This window comes from Pogona vitticeps, chromosome 8 (genome assembly GCF_051106095.1).
Source record: "Pogona vitticeps strain Pit_001003342236 chromosome 8, PviZW2.1, whole genome shotgun sequence".
Classification (NCBI taxonomy): Eukaryota; Metazoa; Chordata; class Lepidosauria; order Squamata; family Agamidae; genus Pogona; species Pogona vitticeps.
Window position 1 is genome coordinate 29,767,210 of NC_135790.1, and position 24,525 is coordinate 29,791,734.

Sequence of the window (24,525 nt, forward strand, 5' to 3'; positions counted from 1 at the left end):
TCAGGGGCTTTGGGCCAGCATCGCGAAAGGACAGCCGGCTCCTTCTCGCCCATGTTCCTGCTTGCAATGCCCATCTTTCGGAGAGGCCTTTTCATGGGCCCTTGGTTGAGCTGCTTTACCCACACACCGTGTCTCTTCCGCAACTTCCTCCCCAGGGAGGGACAAGTAGGGTGGGCCCAACTTCCTGGGTTCCCAGTGGAGGCAAAAAGCCCTGCTTGTGTTATTCCACATGGCCTCTGGTCTACAAAACATTTGCTAATCTGTATTCTCAAAGGCTTTCACGGCCAGGATCTGATGGTTGCTGTAGTTTTTTTAAAGCTATTTGTTCTGAGGGTTTTTCTTCCTAACAATTAGCCAGTCTCTGTGGCCGGCATCTTCAGAAGACAGGAGTCAGAACTCGTGTCTGTGCTCTGGTGCAGTTTTGTGGGATAGTTATTTATAGCTGTGGGATCAGCTTTTTGTCCTTTTCAGGAGACTGGGTGATTATGGTGATTAGCGTGTTTTTTGTTGTGGGTGTATTGTTGGGATAAAGAGGGAGAGATGATATGTCACTGTGGTTGATGGGTGTTGTTAGCTGGTCTTGGGGTGGGGTGATGCATGCTGGAAAATGATCCCATCGGCCCCCCCTGCTTTTTAATTTTTTTTTTATTAAATTACAAAACACAAACCTACTACCACACAGAAAAAAAACTCACAATAAGATACAATTACATATCACATAGTGCCGCCACCACCTTCAGGGCTAGCATTAAACTTCATTCAATCCATTTCCTCTCCAAAACTTCATTGTTTCTTCCCTCTGTGTATACCCCTTCCCTCTCCAAGAATACATATTTTCTTACAATCATTATTTTTGATAGGTCTCTTCTTCTTTTATTTTACTTATTTATTTTATTTTATTTTATTTATATGCCGCCCACACTACCCAAAGGTCTCTGGGCGGCTTACAACATTTTCATATCACATGTCAGTTTATCATTAATTGCCATATCCCATAGTTCTCTATACCATTCCTCTAACTTGAGTTGGTTATCATTTTTCCAGTTTCTTGCAAAAATTAACCTTGCTGCCGTAATTGTTATTACTATTAAGTCCTTATTTTCTTTCAACAATTGATCCTTCTTAACCAACTTTAATAAAGCCATTGACACCCTTTGTCCTTTGCTGACCGTAACATTTGTTGTATTTTTGTGGTGGGCCTGAATACTATTTGTAGCTTGTGTTTCTTCAAAAGCTTCTCCATGCAGTCCGTGACCTCTTTGATGTATGGCAGAAATACCTCATTTGTGGGTGGTTGTTTTTCCTCTTCAGTTTGGTGTTGTTTTCTTGGTTTGATGGCTCCTGGGATTTCATTCTTCGAATAGCCATTTGCCTGTAGGGTCCAATTCAGATGGTTGAGTTCAGTGCTGAGAAGTTGAGCTTCACAGTTCCGATTCACACACTCTGCCAATGTCTTGATTATGCCTCTTTTTTGTCATGGGTGGTGGTTGGAGTTTTTGTGTAGGTACCGATCTGTCTGGATGGGTTTTCTGTAGACTTTGTGTCCCAATCGGAGGTCAGGTTTGCGTATGACCATGACATCTAAGAAAGGGAGTTGGCCCTCTATTTCTTTTTCCATGGCAAATTGTATATTTGGGAGGGTGCTGTTGAGATGTTTTAGGAATTCTTCCAGTTCTTCTTCACTGTGGTTCCAAATTGTGAAGGTGTCATCCACATATCGGAACCAGACTGTGGGTGCAAAGGATGCCGAAGCCAGGGCCCATTTTTCGAAATGTTCCTTGTAGACGTTTGCTATAACCGGGCTGAAGGGGCTCCCCATGGCCACTCCATCTGTGCAGCCCCAGGGCCCTGTGGCCCCCAGCCTTACCACAGATGACCTTCTTGCTCTGGCAGAAAAGAGGGGTGGGGGTGGGAGCTGAGAAGGCCACAGAGAAAGCAAGAGCCAAATGGGGGCAACCCGGAGGTCCAGGGTGACTCTGGCCTTCAGAGGACGCTGGAAAGAGGAGAGGAGAACAGGCGGAAAGAGGCAGAAGGTTTTGCGGCTGCGAAAGGAACCCGAGAGAGGCGTCTGCAGGAGGAAGGCAGGACTCTCCTCCCCGTCCTGTTTCTGAATGACTGCAAAGGAAGAACTGAAAGTACGAAGAAGAAGAAGAGGAAGGACAGGACCCTTTTCAACGCTGGGGCTTATTTAAAGTAGCAGCCCAAATCAAAGCCTTCCAGGCGCCCTCGATGGGTGTTTGTGAATTTATTTAAGATTGCTCCAGCCCTCGGTTTCTCCCTCCACAGGAGGCGCTTGCGACCCGTCGCTTCCACGGGGCGCCGGCTGGAGCCCCCACCGCCTCCCACCGCGGCGCGCTCCCCTCCCCGTCTTGACTTGCGAAGGCCGGAAGCGCCAGCCAGCCAGCCAGCTCCCCCCCCCCCGCAACCCGCCAGCCTCCCGGGGCGCCCAACGAGCCCGGCCGGCCGGAGGACGACGACGACGCCCAGCCTTCCCGCACGTGGAGGATCCCGCGGAGCGAGCCGCTCGCCCCGCCCCCTCGCAGCTCCCCTCCCGCGCATGCGCGCCGGGCGGCAGCGGGGGCGTGGCTGGTAGGCGGGGCGGGGCTTGCGCCGAGGGAGGAAGGACGCAAGGAAAGAAGGAAGGAAGGAAGGAAGCGGCCGCCATCTTGTTGTCGCGTCGCCGCCGCCGCCGCCATAGTCCGGAGCAGAGCAACCGACGGAGGGACGGGCGGAGGGGCGGACAGGCAGGCAGGGAGGCCGGCACCCGGAGCGGGCGACCAAGCGCAGGCAAGCAAGCCAGCGAGCGGGCGGGCGGGCTGTTGCGGGGCGGAGGGCTGCCTGGCCTTGGGGCAGGGTCGGGCCCCCGGATCGGGCCCTCCCTCAGGCGCCCTCGAGCGGAGCGGAGAGGATGGAAAGGAGCCGAGCCCGGGGGCGGCCTGTGCGCCGGCAGAGCCTCCCCGGCCGGGGCGGCCTTGGCTCTGGCGGGGGCCTCGGGCCGCGCCCCTCCTTGCTCGGCCGCCCCGAAAGCGCGGGGCCTGCCTTCGGCCTGGCCTGGCCCTGCGGGAAGAGCGGCGGCCCCGCTTCGCCCCCTTCCCGCTCCAAGCCGGGGAGGCGGGCGCCCAGGCCTCCGGGAGCCGAGGGTGGGTCCCGGGCGAGGACTTCTCCGGGCCCTCCTGCTCGGCTCCTTTAGGCCGCCCGAATGAAGCCGCCCGGGGGCTCAGCCAGCCAGCGCCCCTCCCCGCCCTCCCGCCCTCCAGCCGGGCCTGTCGGACTACAGCGCCTATGGGCCCCCGTCTTCGGAGAGGGGGACGATGGGAGCGACGACGCCAACCGGCGGGCCTGGGTTGGAGGGGGGCCCCGGTGGCGTTTCGGGGCCAGAACGGGGAGTTGTGCCCGAAGGGGCCTGGCTCCTGCGGTGGGTCCGGCCCTTCGCCAGGAGCCTTCCCGGGCGCCCTCCCCTGCCTTGCGGGGCAGAGGAGAGGAGAGGGGACGGGCGGAGGGGCCCCGCACGGCATTGCCGGCCGCACCGGACCCTCGGGCCCGGCGCCGAACCCGGGCCAGGCCAGGCCAGGCCGCTTCCCGGGGCCTCTCGCTGGGCGCCTCCGCCGAGGGGCAGCTTCCAGATGGTTTGGGGGGGCCTTGCTCCTCCCCGGTGGGGCTGTGCCTGGCATCCTACTCCACGCCCCGCCGCCCCTAAATTTTGTTTGGAAGAGCCTGGCTTTTTTCTGTGCCTCCAACGCCGATGCTAAATCGGTTTAATGCTTTGGAAAATACCTGTCTCTTGCCAGCCTCCCTTTTTCTTTCCAAACCGATTGCTTTCGCTCAAAAGATACATTTCTCTTTGGAAGCCTGACTGCCCCCTCAAATGCTGTAGCGGGGTGTTTTTCTTATCGATAGGTCTTCCGCCTTCAGAAAAAGATAGGAAAGGAGGATTAGGGCTCCTTAATCTCTGTAGCACCGTCCAAGTCCCTTCTCATTCAGCTACCTTTAACGTGGTGTGTCGACTTTCTATTGCATGGCAGAGAAACAGCCGGAGTAGTGTTTCTGAAAATGAGGAAGAACAGCAAGATACAAGCAAGAAAGCGAAACTGAAAAGAATGGCAATAAACTTAAGTGACCTGTTGTCCCACTTAGGCCAATATTATTTTAAAATCTTTAAGTAAACAGGGCTGTCATTAGTTTCATTAGTGGAGCCCATCATTTGCGGAGCAATGTTGATGAGGAAAGATGAGGCTGTTTCCATTTGGGTGTCTCTAGTTGTCTGTTACAGAGACTCCTCAGGCATTTTAGAGACCAACACATTGACTGTGGCCTAAGTTTTTATGAGTTATAGTCTATTTCGTCAGATGTACAACATCCTCTGCATGTGGGTGTGTAAAAAAAAAAAGTAAACAACTTTAGAGGGAAATGGAATGCAGGAATAACCTGTAAGGTTATTTGCAGGCGTTTGACATGTGTGTAGTGATCATTGAGATCTCAGTGGTTTTTGTACATGAGCTTGAATTTCAGTGTTGATGCCCTAACTGTTTTTAGTAGTTTAATGCTTTCAGTCTTAGCTTTTAACATTGATGTTTATTACTATTCAATACTGTTTCTTCTTCTTCCTACCTGATACTCTACACTTGCTTTGGATCCTTTTTAGGAGAAAGGCATGATATACATATTTTTAAATAAATAAATGAATTTCAATATATTTTTTCCTTTTTATGGTGTACCTGCCAGCTGCTTTAGCTGTGGATCTGCTACTCTAATGAAGTGTGATGTGGTCTGTAGAGGTTTGATATATAGTCTTGACAGTGTCACAAGGCAGATGTGGGTGTGTGCTGCATTAAATAAAATACAGGTTGTCTCTCCTCTTGCATCCTTGTGGGCATTCTTTGGAACAGAAAATGTATGTTGTAACCAAACACTGCAAGTGCTAATAGAATTCTCTTGTGTGTTTTTCCCCAGATTGAAGTGAATTATTTTGGACAGAACTCAAGTTTGTTAGAAGATTTAAAAAAAGGTGTTCCAGAGTGCATCAGTGCAAGTGACTGCTTTACTTTTGAGTGACTTTACAGGTGCTTGCCTGTGTTGCAATAAAAGACTCATATACTGAGCAGGACCTTATTTATCTCTTCATCTTGGAGAGCCTAATAAACTATTATAGTTTCTGTACTCAAGTTCAAAAAGACATCTTTACAGAGCAAAACATGAGTACAGCCAGAACAGAGAACCCTGTTATAATGGGTCTCACCAGTCAGAATGGACAACTGAGGGGCCCTGTAAAACCCAGCAGCGGTCCTGGAGGCACGGGGACACAGGCTCAGCAGCAGATAAACCAACTGAAGCATCCCACCACAATCAACAATGGCACTCAGCAGCAAGCACAGAGCATGGCCTCCACTATCAAGTGAGTAACTGCCGAAAGATGCAGCAACAGCAGACCTCAGACACCTGGAGTCCTTGTTCTTGAGCTGGAACACGAGGTCTTCCCTTTGCTCGGCCTTCTTGTCAGCTAGGATGATGTTTGATCAGAGCATAACTTATTAGGTTTTACCATCACAATTTTTCCTTCGTTCATGTTATTTCAGCTCTGTGTGTCTAGGCAGAACGGCTCATGTTTCCATTCCCTGTGAGGCTGACAGCAGCCTGCTTTGGTTTTGTTCAGTTCTCAATAGTCTTGATTCCACTTCAGTGCTTTTGCAGATTGATTGAATTCTTGATTAACTTTTAATGCCTAACTTTTGGGTGTTGGAATTTTCTCATTTGTTTTGCAGTTTGTTTAGTGCTGTTGTGCCTTAGAGTAACGGAATGCAAATCAGAAAGAGAGATTCTTTCCTTGAGATGCTTGTGGCTAAATCTGACAAAGGCCAAAGCCAACAGAAGCTGGAGTTGCCACTATAAAAAAGTGATGAAAACGCTTTAAGCATTATAAATGTAGCAGTAATAGCAGCAGTAGTAATCATCATAATCATCTTAGAGCTGCAGAGCTGGGAAGGACCATGTGGATCTTTAAGTCCAGCCTCTGTCAAGGAGGCAGATTCTGACTCCTAACCTCTGGCTGTACACCCAGATGCCTAAACCCCTGAGCTCTCCAATAATCGCACACAGTTCTTGCACCTACATGTTAACGGCTAACCTGGACAACTTCTGATAGCTTTCTTAATGGGAAGGCACAACAGTGTAGGTTTGGTACTGTGAGAACTCATGGAAGTTGAGGCCACTTGCATCTCCACTGGTTGAGCCTCCAGTAATCTGTTCTCAGCAGGGTGTCAATGAGTGATGGTGTTTAATCATGTTCTGTGCAGTGGGGGGCTTTGAAGGTATTAAAAATCCAGGCACAACCAAACTGACTCCCAGCAAAACTTTCAGAACTGGCATTGAATGTCCTTGTCAAACAAAGTTAGTCTTCTGCTTCTGCATTTGTGATCTTTTGAAGTTCCAGAGTAGTCTTCAGGGCCAGCTGCTCATAACAGATTGCAATAGGTATGACATCTGTGGGTCTCCCAAACCGGCCCAATAGTGGAAGGTTTCTTGTCTCCCTGAGGATGCTCTGCTGGCTTAGGAGCCGAAGGTGGTGAAATGTGCTTCTTGTCTTGAGTTGGCCTGAAAGTCCAAGAGGGAGGCTTCAGGAGTGTTCCTTTTTCAGTAGTAATGTGGCCACATCTGGGGAGAAGGTTCCAACTGCCCTTGGACTCTGTATTGTGTCTTTTCCAAGGCAACTTTTCAGCTTGTAGATCTGTACCGAGCTCATATCCTCTTGATACTGGGGATAAAGTTTCTCTGTTGTGGCCAGTAGCCATTGGTAGCCTTTATCTCACTGAATTTGTTTAATTCTCCCCTTCTCAAGTTGTCCAAGGCAAGAGACTTCGCTACGTTCCCTAGCAGAGGACTGTCTGGTTTAATTGTGCCTCCTTTGGCCCTTGTCCACTAATTTGGTCTCATTGCTTGACTGACCTCAGGCGGAAATACGAGGGAGGGAGAACAACTCCCCATATCACACCACACATCCCTCTGGATGTCTGCCCTTTTTTCTAAAATTGCCCTGGCCGTTGTCATGCTCTCATAGGCAGTTGTCCCGACTTTTCTTTATTTTTGTTGCCCTTTTCATCCTTTCCAGCTTTATGGTGCCTTCTTTCCTGTGTGGTCATTGAAATGCTGCTGGGTGTTCAGAGTGTGATTATTAATTCCCCCTTCAGCAGTTTCACATAGTCTCTTCCTGATTATCTCAGATGTGGAATTTGCCTTTTTCGCAAGAGCCACATGCTTGGTTATTTTCCTTCAGCTTCTGCCACAGTTCCAGAATCCATTTCCTGGTCATCTCTTGCCAGCTTTGCCCCATCAGCATGTATGTGAAGTTATGATTTGGGGGTTATAGTGCCTCATATTCAACACAATAAGCTGTTTCACTGCCCACCCTCTGGTATGGAGTGATCCTCTTGGAGCTCTTTGCTCACATTTGTTGTTTTAACTGCTATAAATAATATAGTTTGATTGTCCACCTTAGCTACCACAAGGCTTGTTCCTACCCCCAGGTTTTTTATAAGCAAGATTAAAAACTACTAGTTCCAGTACAGATTCTTATAGAGCTCAACAATTTACAGCCATTCCCTGTGAAGGTGGACAATTTATTCATAATTCTTACTCCTTTAACCAGCTGCTATTGTTTGTTCAGTCGTTTAGTCGTGTCCGACTCTTGGTGACCCCATGGACCAGAGCACGCCAGGCCCTCCTATCTTCCACCGCCTCCCGGAGTTGTGTCAAATTCATGTTGGTTGCTTCGATGACACTGTCCAACCATCTCATCCTCGGTCGTCCCCTTCTCCTCTTGCCTTCACACTTTCCCAACATCAAAGTCTTTTCCAAGGAGTCTTCTCTTCTCATGAGATGGCCAAAGTACTGGAGCCTCAGCTTCAGGATCTGTCCTTCCAATGAGCACTCGGGGTTGATTTCCTTTAGAATTGATAGGTTTGTTCTCTTTGCAGTCCAGGGAACTCTCAAGAGTCTCCTCCAGCACCACAATTCAAAGGCATCAATTCTTCGGCGGTCAACTTTCTTTATGGTCCAGCTCTCACTTCCATACAACACTACAGGAAAAAACCATAGCTTTGACTATTCGGACTTTTGTTGGCAAGGTGATGTCTCTGCTTTTTAAGATGCTGTCAAGGTTTGTCATTGCTTTCCTCCCAAGAAGCAGGCGTCTTTTAATTTTGGGGCTGCTGTCTCCATCTGCAGTGATCATGGAGCACAAGAAAGTAAAATCTGTCACTGCCTCCATATCTTCCCCTTCTATTTCCCAGGAGGTGATGGGACCAGTGGCCATGATCTTAGTTTTTTTGATGTTGAGTTTCAGACCGTTTTTTGCACTCTCCTCTTTCACCCTCATTACAAGGTTCTTTAGTTCCTCCTTACTTTCCGCCATCAGAGTGGTATCATCTGCATATCGGAGGTTGTTGATATTTCTTCCTGCAATCTTAATTCCAGCTTGGGATTCCTCCAGTCCAGCCTTCCGCATGATGTATTCTGCATATAAGTTAAATAAGCAGGTTGACAATATACAGCCTTGTTGTACTCCTTTCCCAATTTTGAACCAATCCGTTGTTCCATATCCAGTTCTAACTGTTGCTTCCTGTCCCACATATAGGTTTCTCAGGAGAGCTGCTATACTAAACTGTTAAAAGGACTTCTCCTTTTATCCCATGAGTGCTGCATTTGCTGAGGAGTCTGGTGAGGGCGTGAGAAGCCGGAGACTCACCATAAATCATATCTGTCTGTGGATCAGGCTATAGGGTCAGCCTGATCCACGTGCTTGTGGATTCTTTTAGAGAACTGAATGATTAGTGGGACAGGACTTGTGCTTTGGAGGACCCGCGTTCCTCCTTCAGCCGTGGTTTGCATTCCTTCACATTTGGTGAATTCATCTTGAGTAATAATTTCCAGCTTTTTACCTGGAACAGATACTAAGTGAAGCAACCTGCATCAGGACTTGATGGCCTTGTAGGCCCCTTCCAACTTCACTTTTCTATGATTCTGTGATCCTGTTACCCTCTGGAATATCTTTTAAAAGAAACTGTTGCACTGGTCACTTTCTACTGGTGCACATGATCCTCTTAGGGATGCGTTGTTGTTTTTGAAGGTCAACAATTTTGAATTGGCGTGCTTAAGCATTCTTGTTGGCATTGGTGTAACTAGTGGTGTGCTCCTCGAAATCCTCTTTTGGACCCTGTGCCTGCTTTGCATTTCTTTTGTGCATGGTGGTTCTCCCTTTTGTTTCGTTTCCCAGGAGTTCTCATCAAGCTGAAATGGTTCTAGGTAGCCTCCGTCCCCTTGGAATAACTGCAGTTGTGCCTTGGCCAAGGAGAGGAGTAACCTACAGAGCTGAGATTCCTTAATTCATTGGTGTAAAGAGGGAGTATCTTACAAAAGTAAAGCAGCCCTCCCACAGTGAGGGCCTGACTACATTGAACAAGAAATCATCCAATTTCTAGCTTTCTTTCTTTCTTTCTTTCTTTCTTTCTTTCTTTCTTTCTTTCTTTCTTTCTTTCTTTCTTTCTTTCTTTTCTTTCTTTCTTTCTTTGTTTCTTTGTTTCTTCATTCATTCATTCATTCATTCATTCTATTTGTACCCCGCCTATCTGGTCAAAACAACCACTCTAGGCGGCTTTCTGGTGTTGTGACTGGGCTCAAGATAACATGTGGTGCCACAGGCAGATTTTAATACCTTGTCTCTGTCCTCAAGATTCCTGTTTGAGTACTGCATTGGTATCTGACCAGTATTTACCTAGCATGTCTCAGATTAATTCCAAATTGTAGAACACAGTGGCTGGCAGTTGTGAAGAAATCTTGCCTCGCACAGCAAACCATGTAAAATGAATGATGTGTGAAAGGCTTTCAACGTATCTAGTTTACATCTGCACTGTGTGGCATGGTGTAAGAGGATGTATTTTCTCTGCCCTGGTCAAACCATAGATGTGTTGGTTTTACACCCTATTCATCGTCTTCCTTTCCTCAGAACATCTTGGGAATTGAAATTGATTAAAGTTGTTGACTACTTTCTGTCCCAAGCGTCCCTGCTGCTGCTTAGGAGAGGGACTGACTTCATCGAGTCACTTAAGTCTGGTGTGTAGGCATGTTCTTTGAGGAAGACAGATTTTCTCCTGACATTTTCATCCCTGATATATATACCTGTTTTGCAGTCCATAAACCCTGAGGTGGGATGACGGTGCATGCACCTTCACTGTTATTCTAGCATCAAATGTGCAAGAGCAAGTAATAACACTGTTTCTTCCTCCAGACCTGGCGATGACTGGAAGAAGACTTTGAAACTCCCTCCGAAAGATCTGAGAATCAAAACTTCGGTAAGGCATTCCTAAAGTGAATGATGGTTTGCAGTGTATTTCACAAGATGGCTTGAAAGAGGAAGGAGGGAGACAGTAACCATTTGGGAGAAGTGAAATAAGCTTGGCTAATCATTATCTTGGCCTCAGAAGAAAGACAGACAGGTCTATCCATGACCAAAGTCTGGTTTGTTCCCCATGACAAGCAGAACTGTGGCAGGGCACGAGAGGAAGGAGAGTGCCTTGCTCTTGATTCTGGAGGGTTGGCAAAATGCACCGAGTGCCAGTATTGTAAGCTAACTGTCCTCTTTCCTTGTTCAGGACGTGACATCCACAAAAGGAAATGAATTTGAAGATTACTGTCTGAAACGGGAGTTGCTGATGGGAATTTTTGAAATGGGCTGGGAAAAACCATCTCCTATCCAGGTTGGTGCCCAATCGCCGGGCTTTCTGACAAGAATTAGGATGTAAGATGCTAGCTTAGCAAAGGGGTATTAGCATTGGGTGTTAAAGAATGACTGCACAGAGTGCAATACAATGCCATAGGGTGGCTGCATCTTGGCGATCCAACAGGATTGAGCAGTTGCACAAATGGCCAAGACGCCTCTCTCATCCAGGCACAAACATAGCAGGTGTGGTGGATGTGAGACTTTTCTTGTAGAGTAGCACTTTGCAGCAGTCTAAGCTTCTCGTAGTGGAGTCCAGTGATTTCTGTTAATTAGAAGACTTATATTTCATTCCCCATTTAGAGATTTCACCGCAAAGTACAAACAATAAATCCTGCATGGGCAGGATGTGGGACAAGAGCAAAGATGGGTAGCTCGGGGTGGGCACGAGGGCCAGCAATTTATTTCCACCCTCAACCACAGGCTGCACCATCCCTGAAAATGGCCAAAAATTGGGTGGGTGGGGGAACTAACCCCAAATGTACATAAATGACTGCTTCAGCTTTCAGTTTTGGGGGATGGCTTGGGGAATCCCTTCGCCTCTTTAAAACGGAAGCCTTCAGTTCTGGAATGCCTGCAGGAATGGGAAAAACTACTCCTTGCCAAAGCATACAATATGGCACCCAGAGGGCTTCACTGGCCTAACCTTGGACTACCTTGGGATGCCTTCTGACTATAGTTCTGGGATTCTGACTAGATAGCAGTTTGCATTGGGGTTCTTTTAACAGAGTGTGGCATGTCATTGTCAGACTCATCTTGATTCTCTGTGGCAGTCCCTTGCTGGGGGAATGAGGCCTACGGGTCTCAAATCCAGTGGTACCTGGAAAGCTCCTGAAGAAACAAAAAACCTTTCTTTTCCCCCATCATAGTATTGTACAACTACTTTATTAATCCCTAATTCAGTTTATTGAGATGAGTGGGAGTTCCTCTGTACTTTTGGATTACCCTACTTGTGTCAGGGAGATTGTGTAAAAACAGGTGGGGGAGAAGAGAGAGAAGGGCCAAAAGGCAATATTCTGCCACCATACATACTGTTGGCTTTGTTTCCACTTCAGCTTTTGTGGATCAAAATCTACTTCCTCGCGCACAGAGAGTGCTCGTTCTTTGCCCTCTGTATTTGTACATGTCCCCATGGTGGTACAAATCATGGCCAGATGATGATCCAGATAAATTCTGACCTCAGATAAAGCCGAAGGCTTTTTATGACACTACATATATTAATAAGCCAGTTTTCTGCACTACTTTACATGTACCTGTATAAAATAGTTGTTTCTGTGGACAAATTCTGACTGGTGCGCCACAAACAATTCTTAGCAGTTCTGTGACAGCTGAACCCACCCAGCAAGATCTTGATAGTCCCATTTCAGTGTTCACAATGCATGGGGTCAGCTTGTGTATTGTCAGTCCTCACCCGCTCATGGCCTACACCGATACAATTGCCTTGGTATGAGCCTTTCCCGTGTCGGAGGAGGTGGATTTTGATGGAAACAAATCAGTTGCTGTTTTTGAAGATACCATAATTCCTTATTTTTTATTTTTGCCAACATACTGAAGGAGACAGACACAGCCACCTCTTTGGAAGCGGCTTCATCCTGGCATCATCCTTGGGGCAAACGTAGAAGATGAGGGCAGGAGGAGGGAGCGTGCACGTGGGTGGGTGGATCTTTGGCCAAGGGTACATGAGAAGAGTTATCCCTTGAGGTGAGGGTTGTGTTGTCTCATGCCAGTTCTTGCGGCTTCCTTTCAGGAGGAGAGCATTCCCATTGCTTTGTCTGGGAGGGATATCTTGGCTAGAGCTAAGAATGGAACCGGCAAGAGCGGCGCCTACCTCATTCCCTTACTTGAACGGCTTGACTTAAAAAAGGATAACATACAAGGTCAGTGAAAGAGGACACCACGCGAGTCTGAGTTGCAGTGTCTTGTTCACCCCTTCTTGCTTTGTGCCTCTCTGACGCAGAGGACAGGACTCTCCTCCTCACGTTATCCAGCCAGCAGTCCATTAGGGTAGGTCACTGAGAGACCCTTGGTCACCCATGTTGTTGTTGTTAGCAGTTCTGTGGCTCTTCCAAGTCCCAGTTCTGGACTTGCCACTGGCCCTCATACTGGTCTGCTTCAGGATAGGTCTCGCTGATCCTGTCTATCATGTTATGACATAGGTGCTTTGTATAAACAACAGTTGTAATGTCCCCATTCAGTAAATGTAGAGCAAGCCTCACACTTACCCCCAGTCAGGAGCACAGTTGACTTTGCTGTATCAGTCAAGTTGAACCTAGCATTCTTTGTCCATCATCAGTCAGATGGATGATCCTGAAGCTTGTGCTTGAAGCCAGTGAATGGAATGCTAGGCTACCTAGGCCTTGGATGGGCCTAATCCAGCCTGGCACCTCTTTCCTCTTAAGAAGTTGCTGGTTGACCCCTGTTTCTCCCTTGAATCTGTGACTCAAAGCAATAGTGCTTCAGAAGATGAGCCTCGTGGTGCAGTGGTTAAAACGCTGTACTGCAGCTAAAACTGTGCTCACGACCTGGGGTTCAAATCCCAGGTAGCTGGCTCAAGGTTGACTCAGCCTTCTATCCTTCCGAGGTCGGTAAAATGAGTACCCAGCTCGCTGGGGGGCCAATGTGTAGCCTGTATAATTAAATTGTAAACCGCCCGGAGAGTGCTTGTAGCACTATGGGGCGGTATATAAGTCCAAAAAAAAAAAAAAAGATGAGGGGCTTAAATACTTTTAATACCCTCTCAGCCAGTGAATTTTAGTACCTCAGTGGTGATGAATTCTGCCATGAAAGTCTCTCATCTGCAGTTTAGCAGGTGCCTTGTATCCACTGAATGTCTGGACAGGATAGTGAGGCCACTAGGTTAACCAAAAGTCTTCAGTCTCGTGTTCTGCCCCTCTTTTACAGCAATGGTGATTGTTCCCACACGAGAACTTGCCCTGCAAGTCAGTCAAATTTGCATCCAGGTCAGCAAACATATGGGAGGGGCCAAAGTGATGGCAACTACAGGAGGAACCAACCTTCGTGATGACATAATGCGGCTTGATGACACAGGTAGGGTGGCTTGTGGGGTGTTCTGAAGTGTTGGCTCCTGAACGGAAGCCCCCGGCAGGCTTTTGGCCCCTCTGCGCTCTGGAGTTTCGCAAGCACTGAATTCAAATAACAGCCCCCTCTCTTTTTGCAGTGCATGTGGTGATAGCTACACCAGGGAGGATCCTGGATCTCATCAAGAAAGGAGTAGCAAAGGTGGACCATGTCCAGATGATTGTTCTAGATGAGGTAATGTTAGTATTGGGGTGACCACCTTGTTCTTTGCAGAGGAAAGGAGTGGTGGTCAGCTACGAGGCTGGGTGTAATTGCCTTTTTTGAAACACTGTTTGAAACCGGGCCTATTTCCCAATAGTTTTTGCAAGGAAGGATTGCTTCCTGAATAAGAAGAGTTGCAACTGCTTGGCTTAAAAAGAGTCAATCGATGTAGTAAAAGCAGATCAGATTCATTCTGTTAAATGAGTGGAAGAGAAAGACATACATAAAACAGTACCCTGACATTTGCCATCACTGCTTCTCTTTACAGGCAGACAAACTGCTCTCCCAAGATTTTGTTCAAATAATGGAAGACATTATTCTCACGTTACCAAAAAACAGGCAGATCTTGCTGTACTCAGCCACTTTCCCTCTGAGTGTACAAAAGTTTATGGTGAGTGTGGTACAGCTGAGCTAGGGATTCTGGGCTGGGGTTGCTGGGTTTTGGCCCTGCACCTGGACTGCCGCCCCCCTCTCCCTGAATGCTAGTGGGCTGCCCGTTTCCTTAAAGGTCCTGATGGTTCTCTTTTCAGAATTCTCACCTGCAGAAACCCTATGAAATTAACTTGATGGAGGAGCTGACCCTGAAGGGAGTTACCCAGTACTATGCTTATGTGACTGAGCGCCAGAAAGTGCATTGCCTCAACACACTCTTCTCCAGGGTAAGCAGTGGCACGTGGCTCTCACTGTATTCCTCTTTCCCTGATTGTGTGGCTCCTTTTTTTGCACATGGCATCTAAGAAGCTAAGCAGTTTTCCTAAACATTGGGCTAAATAACATTTCCTTTTATCTAAAAGGTTCTGGAAAAGAAAGGAGGACTACCAAGACAGATTACATTTGGTGCCACAGTTTTAAGGAAAACTTGTGTTTTGCCACTAGCACAGTTACACTGACTGCTCCCACTGCTCTTCATCTGTTAGGCCTGCCTGACTTCTCTCCATTTGCTGTCCTGTCTTCATGCACACATCCCTTTGCAGTAGAATAACTACTTTCAACACAAGTCTAGAGTTCTGACTGAGAAATAGAACGTCATTTTAAGCAGATGTGTATAGTTGTTTTTTTCAGGTTAAGAAGAGTTAGGAAAATATATTTCTTGTTGTGAGGGAAGGGAATGAGGGTGACAAATTCAAGCTGCCTTACCTGGCAGATTTGCTCTGTTTGCAAGCAGGTAGCGGTCTTCACCACAACCAGTAGAGCTACTTCATAGACTTCCTCCTTTAATTCCAGAACTGAGAATGGTGTCTGGTACTGACCACACTGGCAGATGTTTGCATGCTTCATGGCTGAACATTTCATTGAGAGCTATATGTGAGATGCTCACCCAGGACTGTTGTCTGTGCTGATTGGGCTCAACTACGGACTGTGAGAAATGTAATGCCTTTTTGTGTTTGTTTTTAGCTCCAAATTAACCAGTCGATCATCTTCTGCAACTCCTCCCAACGAGTTGAACTGCTCGCAAAGAAAATCTCCCAGCTGGGGTATTCCTGCTTCTACATTCATGCAAAGATGAGACAGGTTAGTGTGAAGGTCAGAGCAATTCACAAGTGCCTGTAGGGTTTTAATATTCAGTTATGTCACCCTGGTTCCAGATGTGTCACAAAACTGAAACGGCAAAACAGACCTTTTGGAACTGCTGAGACTGATGGATTATTTTTTAGTCTGAACTACTATGGCTTTGCAGTCCATTTCTTCAGATGTACTGTGTATATATAAGCAAAAAGTTCATATACACCTGGTTGTGGGAGTGTGGGCCAAATAAAATGGGATACCCAGCATGACTGTGGTGTCATTTCCTCTGGTAATGAGCTTTGCAGTCCCCTAAATTGTTGCTGATAACATTTGAACAAAGTATCTTTAAGACAATGAAGAAGCAGGAGAGCTAATGAAACTAGAAGCTTAGTAACCTCTTTTTTTAAACAGAAGAAACAACACATATATATCTAGGAGGGATAAGCATTTATAAAAGGTTTCCTATTAGCTGTAGAAGTTTTGTTAGCTTGAGTAGAGGCATGAAAATGCCATTTCTGCTCACTGGTGGTCAGCCTCCAAAAAGCAGGCAAATGATTTAAAAGTACAGAGGTATCAGCAAAGATCCAAGAAGGAGCCAGTGCAAAATTTTATATGTGTAATAATTCCTCCATGAGCTTATAACAGGGCATGACCCTAGTGTATGTGGGAGGTGCAACAGGAGAATTATAGTGCCAGCTCTTAGATGATTTACTCAGACTTTTCCTAAAAGGGTCTTGTGGTGTCTGGTATCCTTTAAACATAATTTTTTGTTCAATAAATTGTAGCTTAAGATCTACAGGATATATCAGGTTTATTAGTGAATACTGCCCTCTGTTGATTAGGCAGCCTGTCTTCCTCTGGTAACGAGCTTTGAAAGTGCTGGTTACATAAACATCCAGGGAGCTGGTAGAGTAATTAGCTTAAGCTGAACATTTCTAGGCTAATACACAGTAGTTGGGCCTTTGTTTTTGAAATGTTGACATACTAGTTTCTGTTGTCATCTCAAATTATTGGTGGCAGAAGCTGTTTAGGTTTTGTTGCACATGTAGAATTTTAATTTGTGAGAGGAGTAATGGAATGGGAGAGAATGTCTTCTTTAAATATATTTCTAATGTTATGTTCCTGTTTATTAAATAACATGTTAGCATGAGGAGTGCTCCAAGATTTCCCAACTGATCCCCTTCCATTTCTTAAACTAAAGTGTGTCATGATTGTATCAATCTGGCACCCAGAGGAGACTGGGGGGGGGCAGCATAGTAAAAACTAGCATAAGCTCAGACAAACTGAAGTGGGGCGATCCAGACGTGAACATAGAAGGGGCAAAGAAGTAATATGAGTGATTGAAATGTGGCTCTCCAGAGGTCTTGACATTTAGTAGAGTGCCTTTTCCTCTGGTAAACTGTGTTCTGTGGCTTGAAGTGGGCAAAGAAGAGCACCTGCCATTTCCAGGAGGGGGAGCAGGTGTGGTGTGGCAGGGATAACAGGCTTCACCACTGTTTGCCTCTGAACCTGGAGGGAGGGTCTGTTGGTGAGTAATCCTATTATTTCTTCCCAGGAGCACCGCAATCGAGTGTTCCACGATTTCCGGAATGGCTTATGCCGCAATCTTGTTTGCACTGGTGAGTGCCCATCATCTGCTTTTTCTCCGGCCCATGCCCTGCCTGAAGAACTAGTCAGCTCAGAGATGAAAACACCCTTTTGGCAGGAAGGCCATCTTCTGAGACTTTCCCTGTTTGGGAACTTATCAGAATGTTCTTCTCTTGTCACAATTCACTAAGATTATTTGAGTAACTCAGTGTTTTGAAAACATCATCATGCAAGAAGAAAAGTTGTGATTAATGTAAGAATAAGGAGAAATAGCCCCTACTGCAGTTCTCTCCCCCCTCCCCCCGCCCCTGCCACCATTATTCTAGAACCATCCAAGTTGAATTTGATGGCAGCATGAATAGCCAGGAAACAGATTCCTTAACTTTCTCAATTTAATTTGAGGGTGGGGACTGGGTGAAGGTGGTATATAATTGTCCATCTGAAGGATCCTGTGCTATTCCTCCATGAAAATCTGGATACTCAAATATAGCTGTGACCTGGAAGGTTAAAGAAAATGAAAACACAAGGCTGGAAAACATCTCTGTGGCTGTTTATTTGTTTAGAACATTTTGATTGCACACTCAGTCCAAAATGTACCTAGCACAGCTAAAGTATGATCAGTTCTGGTTGAGGAGGACCTACTTAAATTGTCTGGCCTGGGATTTCTGTCTTTCAGATCTGTTTACCCGAGGTATTGATATCCAAGCTGTGAATGTTGTGATAAACTTTGATTTTCCAAAGCTGGCAGAGACATATCTCCACCGTATTGGCAGATCAGGTGAGGATGCTGTGCTGGGAAGAATAGATTTGTTTGCCGTGGTGAGTTAGTTGCTCCTGAGAACAAGCGAAAAGGTGTGGGTCCAAGGCAGGGAACAGCCAGCTTGACTGTGTCCTTCGTGTCCATGAGCCACAGATGGACAGCTCCCGTTACCTGTTCCTTTCTTCTGCCCAGGTGACAACACTCAGCTTGGTTTTATAGGCAAGCAATCTGAATGATCAAAAAAGTAGCCAAGCTGGGTCTGTCAGTAAAAGCAAAATCCACCACTCAGCCTTCCCTGTGCTAGTGTCAGCTCCTAGGTCAGGGAAGCGTGCCAACTTCTTTGAGTTTGCCAGGGCTCCTTGTCAGGCTGGAGGAGAAAGGTGGGAGTGGGAGGTGGCAGTTCTCGTCCTGTTCTTTTAGAACCCAGGGGTCTTGTTTTAGCTTCTCTCTTGGGGGGCGTGGTTTGCCCCAGGTGTGTCCTTTGTTTCAGCGGTTAGGCTGACTGCCAGCTTGATCCTGAGAAGAGTGTAGCTCACAGGTGAAGTTCTGCCCAGGCTCGTCCCTGCAAAAAAGCAACCCACGCATCCCACTTCCCTCTTGCCCTTGGGTAGATGGCAGCGTCTTGTGCTCTGGGGATGGGCAAAGGTCCCGTCGGGATGTTCCGGTGGTGCCTCAGCCCCCTGAATTGTGCCTTCTGCCAGGGTCACAGGTGACCAACTTTTGGGGTTGGGCCTGATCGGTTTGGCTGCATTTTATTGTTCTGCAACCATTGATGTGCATGTGAGGATGGGTTTTGTGGGATATTTATAAACTGCTTTTAGGATGAATACAGATTGCAGCACACAAATAATCTTCTGAGATAGGATTTTCCCTCGGCTTCATTGGCCTCGGGTTGCAGCCCTTCCAGTGGAGAGCAAAACGCTGTGCTTCTCTGCGGAGATAATGGGGCTGCCAAGCAGTACCTTTTAGCTGCCATATCCTGGGAGGTGTGGGGAAAGCCAGAATCATTCAAGACGCGTGCTGGTGTTCGTCTGTCCCCGCGGGTCTGCCTGCAAGTCTCTTTAAAAGTCTGCTCACTCAGGGTCCATTTTCTCTCCTCAAAGGTCGATTTGGCCACCTTGGCCTAGCCATCAACTTGATCACCTACGATGATCGATTCAACCTGAAAAGTATTGAGGAGCAGCTGGGAACAGAAATCAAGCCCATCCCCAGCAACATCGACAAGAGCCTCTATGTGGCAGAGTACCACAGCGAGTCGGTAGAAGAGGAGAAACCCTAACTGCTGGGTGCGTCCCTGACTCGGTCTTGGGGAGTGGGAACGTCTCTGGGGGAAGCGGGAGAAGCAGGCGGCGTCATGGCGTCCTCTTCTCTCAGGGCCCCTTTCCCCAGTTAGGGCTGAGCGCCTGTTCCTTTGGATGATGCTCAGGGACACGTGAAGGGCCCTGCGTGCTTGTGTGCTTTCTCTCTTGCACGCTCTTGCTCTCTTTCTCAGTACTCGTGAGCAGCTGGCTCTTGGGTTGGAAGGCCAAGTCAGGATTTATAGCTCGGTCATGAGACACCTTGTGATTTGGAACTAGTGGGGTCCCAGCTAAGTTTAAAGGCCTGCTGGCCTCTCTCTGTGTGTGTGTGTGTGTGTGTTTGTGTTCCCAAGAGTCTACAGAGAGGGGTGGAGTCATCATCATTCGTGATTGTGAGAAAGAGTGTTGGGGGTCTAATGGAAATAGAGGTAATGTGTGGTTCATGCCATGAAGCATACAGAGCATTTCATCTCTAGTAGGCATTTGTGGGGAACATGGAGCTTTGTCTGAAATTGCCACTCTTCTTTTAGGGCTCTGCAGTGACCGTATGGAATATTTAGGAATATCATGTTAATGCAGAGCCCTGAGCTGGGCTCTCCCACCAGGGGGGTTTACCTGTACTTAGGTACAGCTCAGGTGTCAGAAACCATGTTTTGGGCTGCCCTTTCTAGCAAGGACTGGGAAGCAGGAGGGGAGGAGCCCCTCTTGCATGCCCTGGCTGCTGGGGAGGTGCCGCTGTGTGTCAAGAGGAGGCAGCCGCTCTTTTATTGAGGGTGATGGTGGTGGCGGCGGCGGCGGCGGCATTGGTCCATTAACCTAGGGTCCCTCCTCCCAACCTTCCGCACTCCCTCTCACAGTGGCTTTGCAAACAAAAACGGGTCTCAGTCATTCCTGGCAAACTACCTCAGGGGCCCAACGGGCTGTGCTCCAGGTGTGCCTCGGGGGCGGCATTGGTTTACCTAAGGGCCTGTATATATATTTGTGTGTGTGTGTGTGTGTGTGTGTTTTCTCCACAAGGTCACTGGTTCAAGTCAATTTTCCTACTTATTTGTAAACTGGGGAAGCCTTATTTTGGCATATGTGGGAACATATGCAGGACTAGTTTCAACCTGTGGCTGGCACTCATGCTGGCCCTCCTTCCCTGCCAGCATGTGATCTGCTCACTCTGAAAGCAGCCACGCTGCCCACACAGGGTTGCATCCACCAGCCAGGAGCCCCATTGATCAGGGTCCCCATTCTCCTGAATGAAAGGCAGGCGCTCCAGAGGGTGCCAGATACCATCATTGGCTGAATGCCAGCGCCTACATATCATGTGCAGGGGTGAGGAGGCACACGCCTCCCTGTGTCGCCCAGCCGCATCTCCTTGAGATTTACAGATGCATTTCAGGATGGCGTCTGGGCCCAGGCTTCTGTTCTGGCTGCCTTTCCGCCATTGTTTGTGTCCTGGGGTCAGAGGGCTCCTCCGTCCAGAGTCGCATCCTGGGTGCTCACAGCAGTCTCTCTTCTTTCTCCCATTCTAGGCTCTGCTGAAGCACACCGGCAGCAGCCCTTCAATCCGGACATGCGATGCATTGTTTCTTTGGGGAGGCCCTTCGTTTTGTGGGTTTTCCCTTCTTTTTGTTTCTTTGTTTTGGAACTGTGAAGACTAAAGAGCTGAGATTCTCCACCCTTCTATCCCCCACCCCACCCTTTTTTTTTTTTCCAAAATCTGGCTGTGAGGACAAAAGCAGACGATAGGAAGGAAATACCTTTTGTTTCTCCCACATGTTTGCACTGTGTGCTGACTGAACATTGGTTGCACTAACTGCTGGTTTTAATTTCTTTGTTGGTGGGGGAGAAGAACAACAACTCTGAAAAGAGAAGACTCCCAAATTCTAGAAGCTTCCCTGCGATTTTGGATTCAGCCCCAGCCTCCTCCTGCCTGAGTGCATTTCAACTTCTCCCTGGCCTCCTCCTCATCTGTCTTCTGAGCTAAAGAGCTTGTTACTTACGTGTGCAAAGTGCCTTATGCTACGAGACCATTCAGAATATCACCTTTCAGACACAGCCCAAGGAGTCCTTTTGGTTCAGGTCAAAATCTCTCTCCCACTTCCACTCCCCTCCCTCCTCCCTCTCTCCCACCCCCTTCACTGGGCCGGGAGGTGACACTTGTCAGTAACATTTTTTCTTTACTTTTTTTTTTAATTGGAGGCGTTGAGACACAGTTGCAGTTCACCCACTCTGTAAATATGTGTATTTAAGCAAAGTAGCCTGGACCATCTGGGTTGCTGGAGGGCAACTTGGCACTCCAGGAGGAAAGAGCCACCTGCCACTCACCTGCAGCAGGAGCCATCCGAAAGAAAAGGCCCCCTGGGCGCTCTTGGAACACTACAGACTGATTTCCGTGAGTCTCCATGGGTGGCCACAGCAGCACTTGCTAGGTAGACTTGTCTCAGAGCCGTGGCCATCTTTCCTCTCTGAAGTGTGTTCCACAGAAAATTGGATATGTATACTTGTATAAACTCTGTAAATATGTGTTTTTCTGTTATGGGTTCATGTATAACTTTCTTTTTTTCCTTTTTTTTTTCTTGTTTTGATGAAGTTTGCTGGGCTTAAAGGGATTATAGATCGATCTTGACAGCAGCTACAGGTGAGAGGGGCTCAGTTTTCTGCAACACTGCTTCCATGCCAGGCATTGCCTCTTCGTTTGTCTGGCTTGCTGTAGAGCTGTTCTTCCTTGGAAGAGATGGGGGCGTGGGACTGTTGTTCCTCAGGAGCTGTTGGAGGGGCTGCTGTGGGATTGCCCCTCCAGAATTGGGGGCAGGGGGCACCTGGGTTGCAGGGGCAGAGCAGGGCAGGCAGAGCTGGGGTTTGGAGCCACCGACAGCAAGCACAGCAGGCCCTTCCCGGCTGCTTTTTGCCCTGGGGGGCTCCCTGCAGCTTGGCTGTGGACTTGGTGCCAGCCTGTCTATCCAGACACCCCAGAAGAGGTCAAGGCAGCCCCCTGGGTCTTGCTTGGCCTCTTCTGTGCGAGGTAAGCGCTTTCAGTGCCTGCGGTGTTGCTTTAAATTGTGCCCCTCCCAATATGCTTGAGGTTTGGCCTGATCTCCAGGCAAAAGGAGTGAGACAACCTGACCTGTAAACTTCTTTCTTAAGGATTCCCTTCCCTGACCAGCAGCCAGGAGGCACTTTTTCCACATCCTTTGGAATCAGAATCCACACTTGTGGCACCATCCTGCTTTCTCACCCCAAGGAGCTTGAGTGGTCCTAAATTTCCCTTGCCTCAGAATTGGAACAGGACTGCTTTAGTTACCCCAGTCCCTTTAGCAATCTGTGCTTGACTGAACCAGGTGCCTCCTGGCAATCCTTTCATAGTGAACATGTTTTGTCCAAGTAACTCCACAGCAACGTAGCAAAAGCTGCACTAAAGTCCAGCTCCACTGCTGGGGAAGTCACGCTGGCTGCGGCAGCCAGGCAAGTACTCTCTGTGGCGGGGAGGGGTGCGGGACCTTTTTTGGGTAGGAATTTCTGACCAAAAGCAAAATCTTGCCCTTCTATTGCAGCCAGCGTGGCTTTCCAGCATGGGAAAGAAGAGGGCGATTTTAGTGCAAAGATGACCGGTGTGCAGGAAAAGAGACGCTCACGAGGGCCTGCACACCGGATGTGCTGCCGTGAGTGGAGGTGGCCTGTGCCATGCTCATCTCGCCACTCTTGAAAGCACAGCATTGTAAAATGGAAAGTATTACTTCAAATGTAGCCGCTGGGCAGAAAAGCGGCGTCTGCCTATAGTCATGAACACCAATTTTGGGTGGCTTTTCTTGGGTCAGAAAGCCACCCGACATTGGTCAGTGACGGTCTCTCTCCAGGGCTTGGAGGGACCCCGAAATGGAAAGATGCTCCAGATAGCGACCGGGTAGACCCTGGTCTGTTTTTTGTTTTGTTTTTTAACCCCTTCCCCCTCTGAAAACAACCAAATCTGATAATTTTCAGTTCTTGCTTGTGAAAGTGAATTGGCAGCAGTTATTTCCATTGATTGCAGTTGTGTCCTTAGAGAGCCATGGAGATGCCATGTGGCTGTCTTCGCCCCCAGTGCATTGGCACCACCTTGTTCCTTGTCTCGCAGCCAGGGGCGGGGGCCAAGCCAGGCTTGAGTGAGACACTTCTGCACTTGTTAGCGATGGCCCGTGGGAAATGGGGAGGGGGGTGGATCGGCCTTAGTTTTTTGTTTTGTTCTTTTTTTAAGTTTTTCTAGAATGAGATGGGAGCATCTTTCCTTCACCCTCTGTTTTTGTGTCTGTCGTTGGGGCAGTTTGAGATCACGGGAACAGGCCACAAACAGAAGGGTTAGTGTTAGACATCTCATTCTAATTTTTTCTTTTATGGGCGGGTTTACCTGCACAGAGTTTGCCAAGTGTTTCCAGCTAAGGGAGGCACCTCTTGCTGTGTGGAAGAACACTGCCATGGTTCCGGCGGTAGTCTGACCTCTGCTGCTGAGGGCAAGCAAGTTGGCATTGGTTAACCACAGTCTCTCCAGGGCTCAGAGAGGGTGGGTGGGCAGGCAGGCGGGTGGGTGGGGCTCAAAGCTGTCCTCCCTTGCAAAGCACAGTTCCCCTTCCTGCCCTGGCAGAGTGCAGGAAGATCACTGGCGAGCAGGGATGCCTCTCACTTGCCGGGGCCACCTTTTATCTCCTCCAAGGCTAGGAAAAGGAGGATACTGAGAGTCACGACCTGCCTCTGTGGTGTTAAAGACCCATTGGCAACATTCTGGAGCCCTGTGCAGGTGACTGGGGGCTGCAGCGGGTGGGTGGGTGGGAGGGAGGGAGGGAGGGACATCCTAAGATACAGTCTTGCTGTATTTTTACCAAGAAATATGGGGAGGGCTATCTGGGAAAAAATGAATTAGTCAGTATTCCCTGAATTGAAATCAACTGGAAAATTGAAGAGGGAACATAACCCTTTTGTGTTCAATCGAAAGAACTTTGTATTTCATTAGTCCCCAGCCCAGGCCATGTTCACTGTGAACAGTGGGGGACTAGAATTTGGAAGGCGGGTGGGGTGGGAGGGAAAAATTTAAAAATATATATTATTTTTGGGGGTGGGGAAACCAGTAACTGGCAAATGTCCAGCAAAGCTCAGTTTTGGTTCATTGTTTATCTCTCTGTACACAAAGATGTGATGGAAGGCTGATAACCGTGTTGATGTCAGAGGGCCGAAGTGATGACTGGTAAAATCCTGAGTTATTTTTAAAGAGAGAATTAGCTCAATAAAAGCTCACTGGGACAAGCTTGTTTTGCTGGATCATTTCTTTGTCTGGTGTGCGGGTTGGGTGT

The 24,525-nt window shown here is 48.0% G+C and overlaps 1 protein-coding gene across 1 annotated transcript; it reads left to right on the forward strand.

Moving 5' to 3' along the window:
- The first annotated feature begins 2,644 nt into the window (after window positions 1-2,644).
- Window positions 2,645-24,478, forward strand: DDX6 (DEAD-box helicase 6). Its single transcript, XM_072979423.2, has 14 exons — window positions 2,645-2,787; window positions 4,951-5,392; window positions 10,277-10,340; window positions 10,641-10,745; window positions 12,513-12,642; window positions 13,667-13,813; window positions 13,944-14,038; window positions 14,334-14,456; window positions 14,596-14,724; window positions 15,461-15,577; window positions 17,127-17,190; window positions 17,835-17,936; window positions 19,022-19,204; window positions 20,737-24,478. The coding sequence occupies exons 2-13, from the start codon at window positions 5,193-5,195 to the stop codon at window positions 19,195-19,197; spliced, it is 1,452 nt and encodes a 483-aa protein (XP_072835524.1). The 5' UTR covers window positions 2,645-2,787; window positions 4,951-5,192; the 3' UTR covers window positions 19,198-19,204; window positions 20,737-24,478.
- The last annotated feature ends 47 nt before the right edge of the window (window positions 24,479-24,525 follow it).

Excerpts from the sequence above, each read along its gene's own strand:
- DDX6 (XM_072979423.2), top strand. The coding sequence starts at position 5,193 with ATGAGTACAGCCAGAACAGAGAACCCTGTTATAATGGGTCTCACCAGT. Across the intron at positions 17,191-17,834 it reads CCGCAATCTTGTTTGCACTG|ATCTGTTTACCCGAGGTATT; the intron begins GTGAGTGCCCAT and ends TCTGTCTTTCAG. Across the intron at positions 17,937-19,021 it reads CCACCGTATTGGCAGATCAG|GTCGATTTGGCCACCTTGGC; the intron begins GTGAGGATGCTG and ends CTCTCCTCAAAG.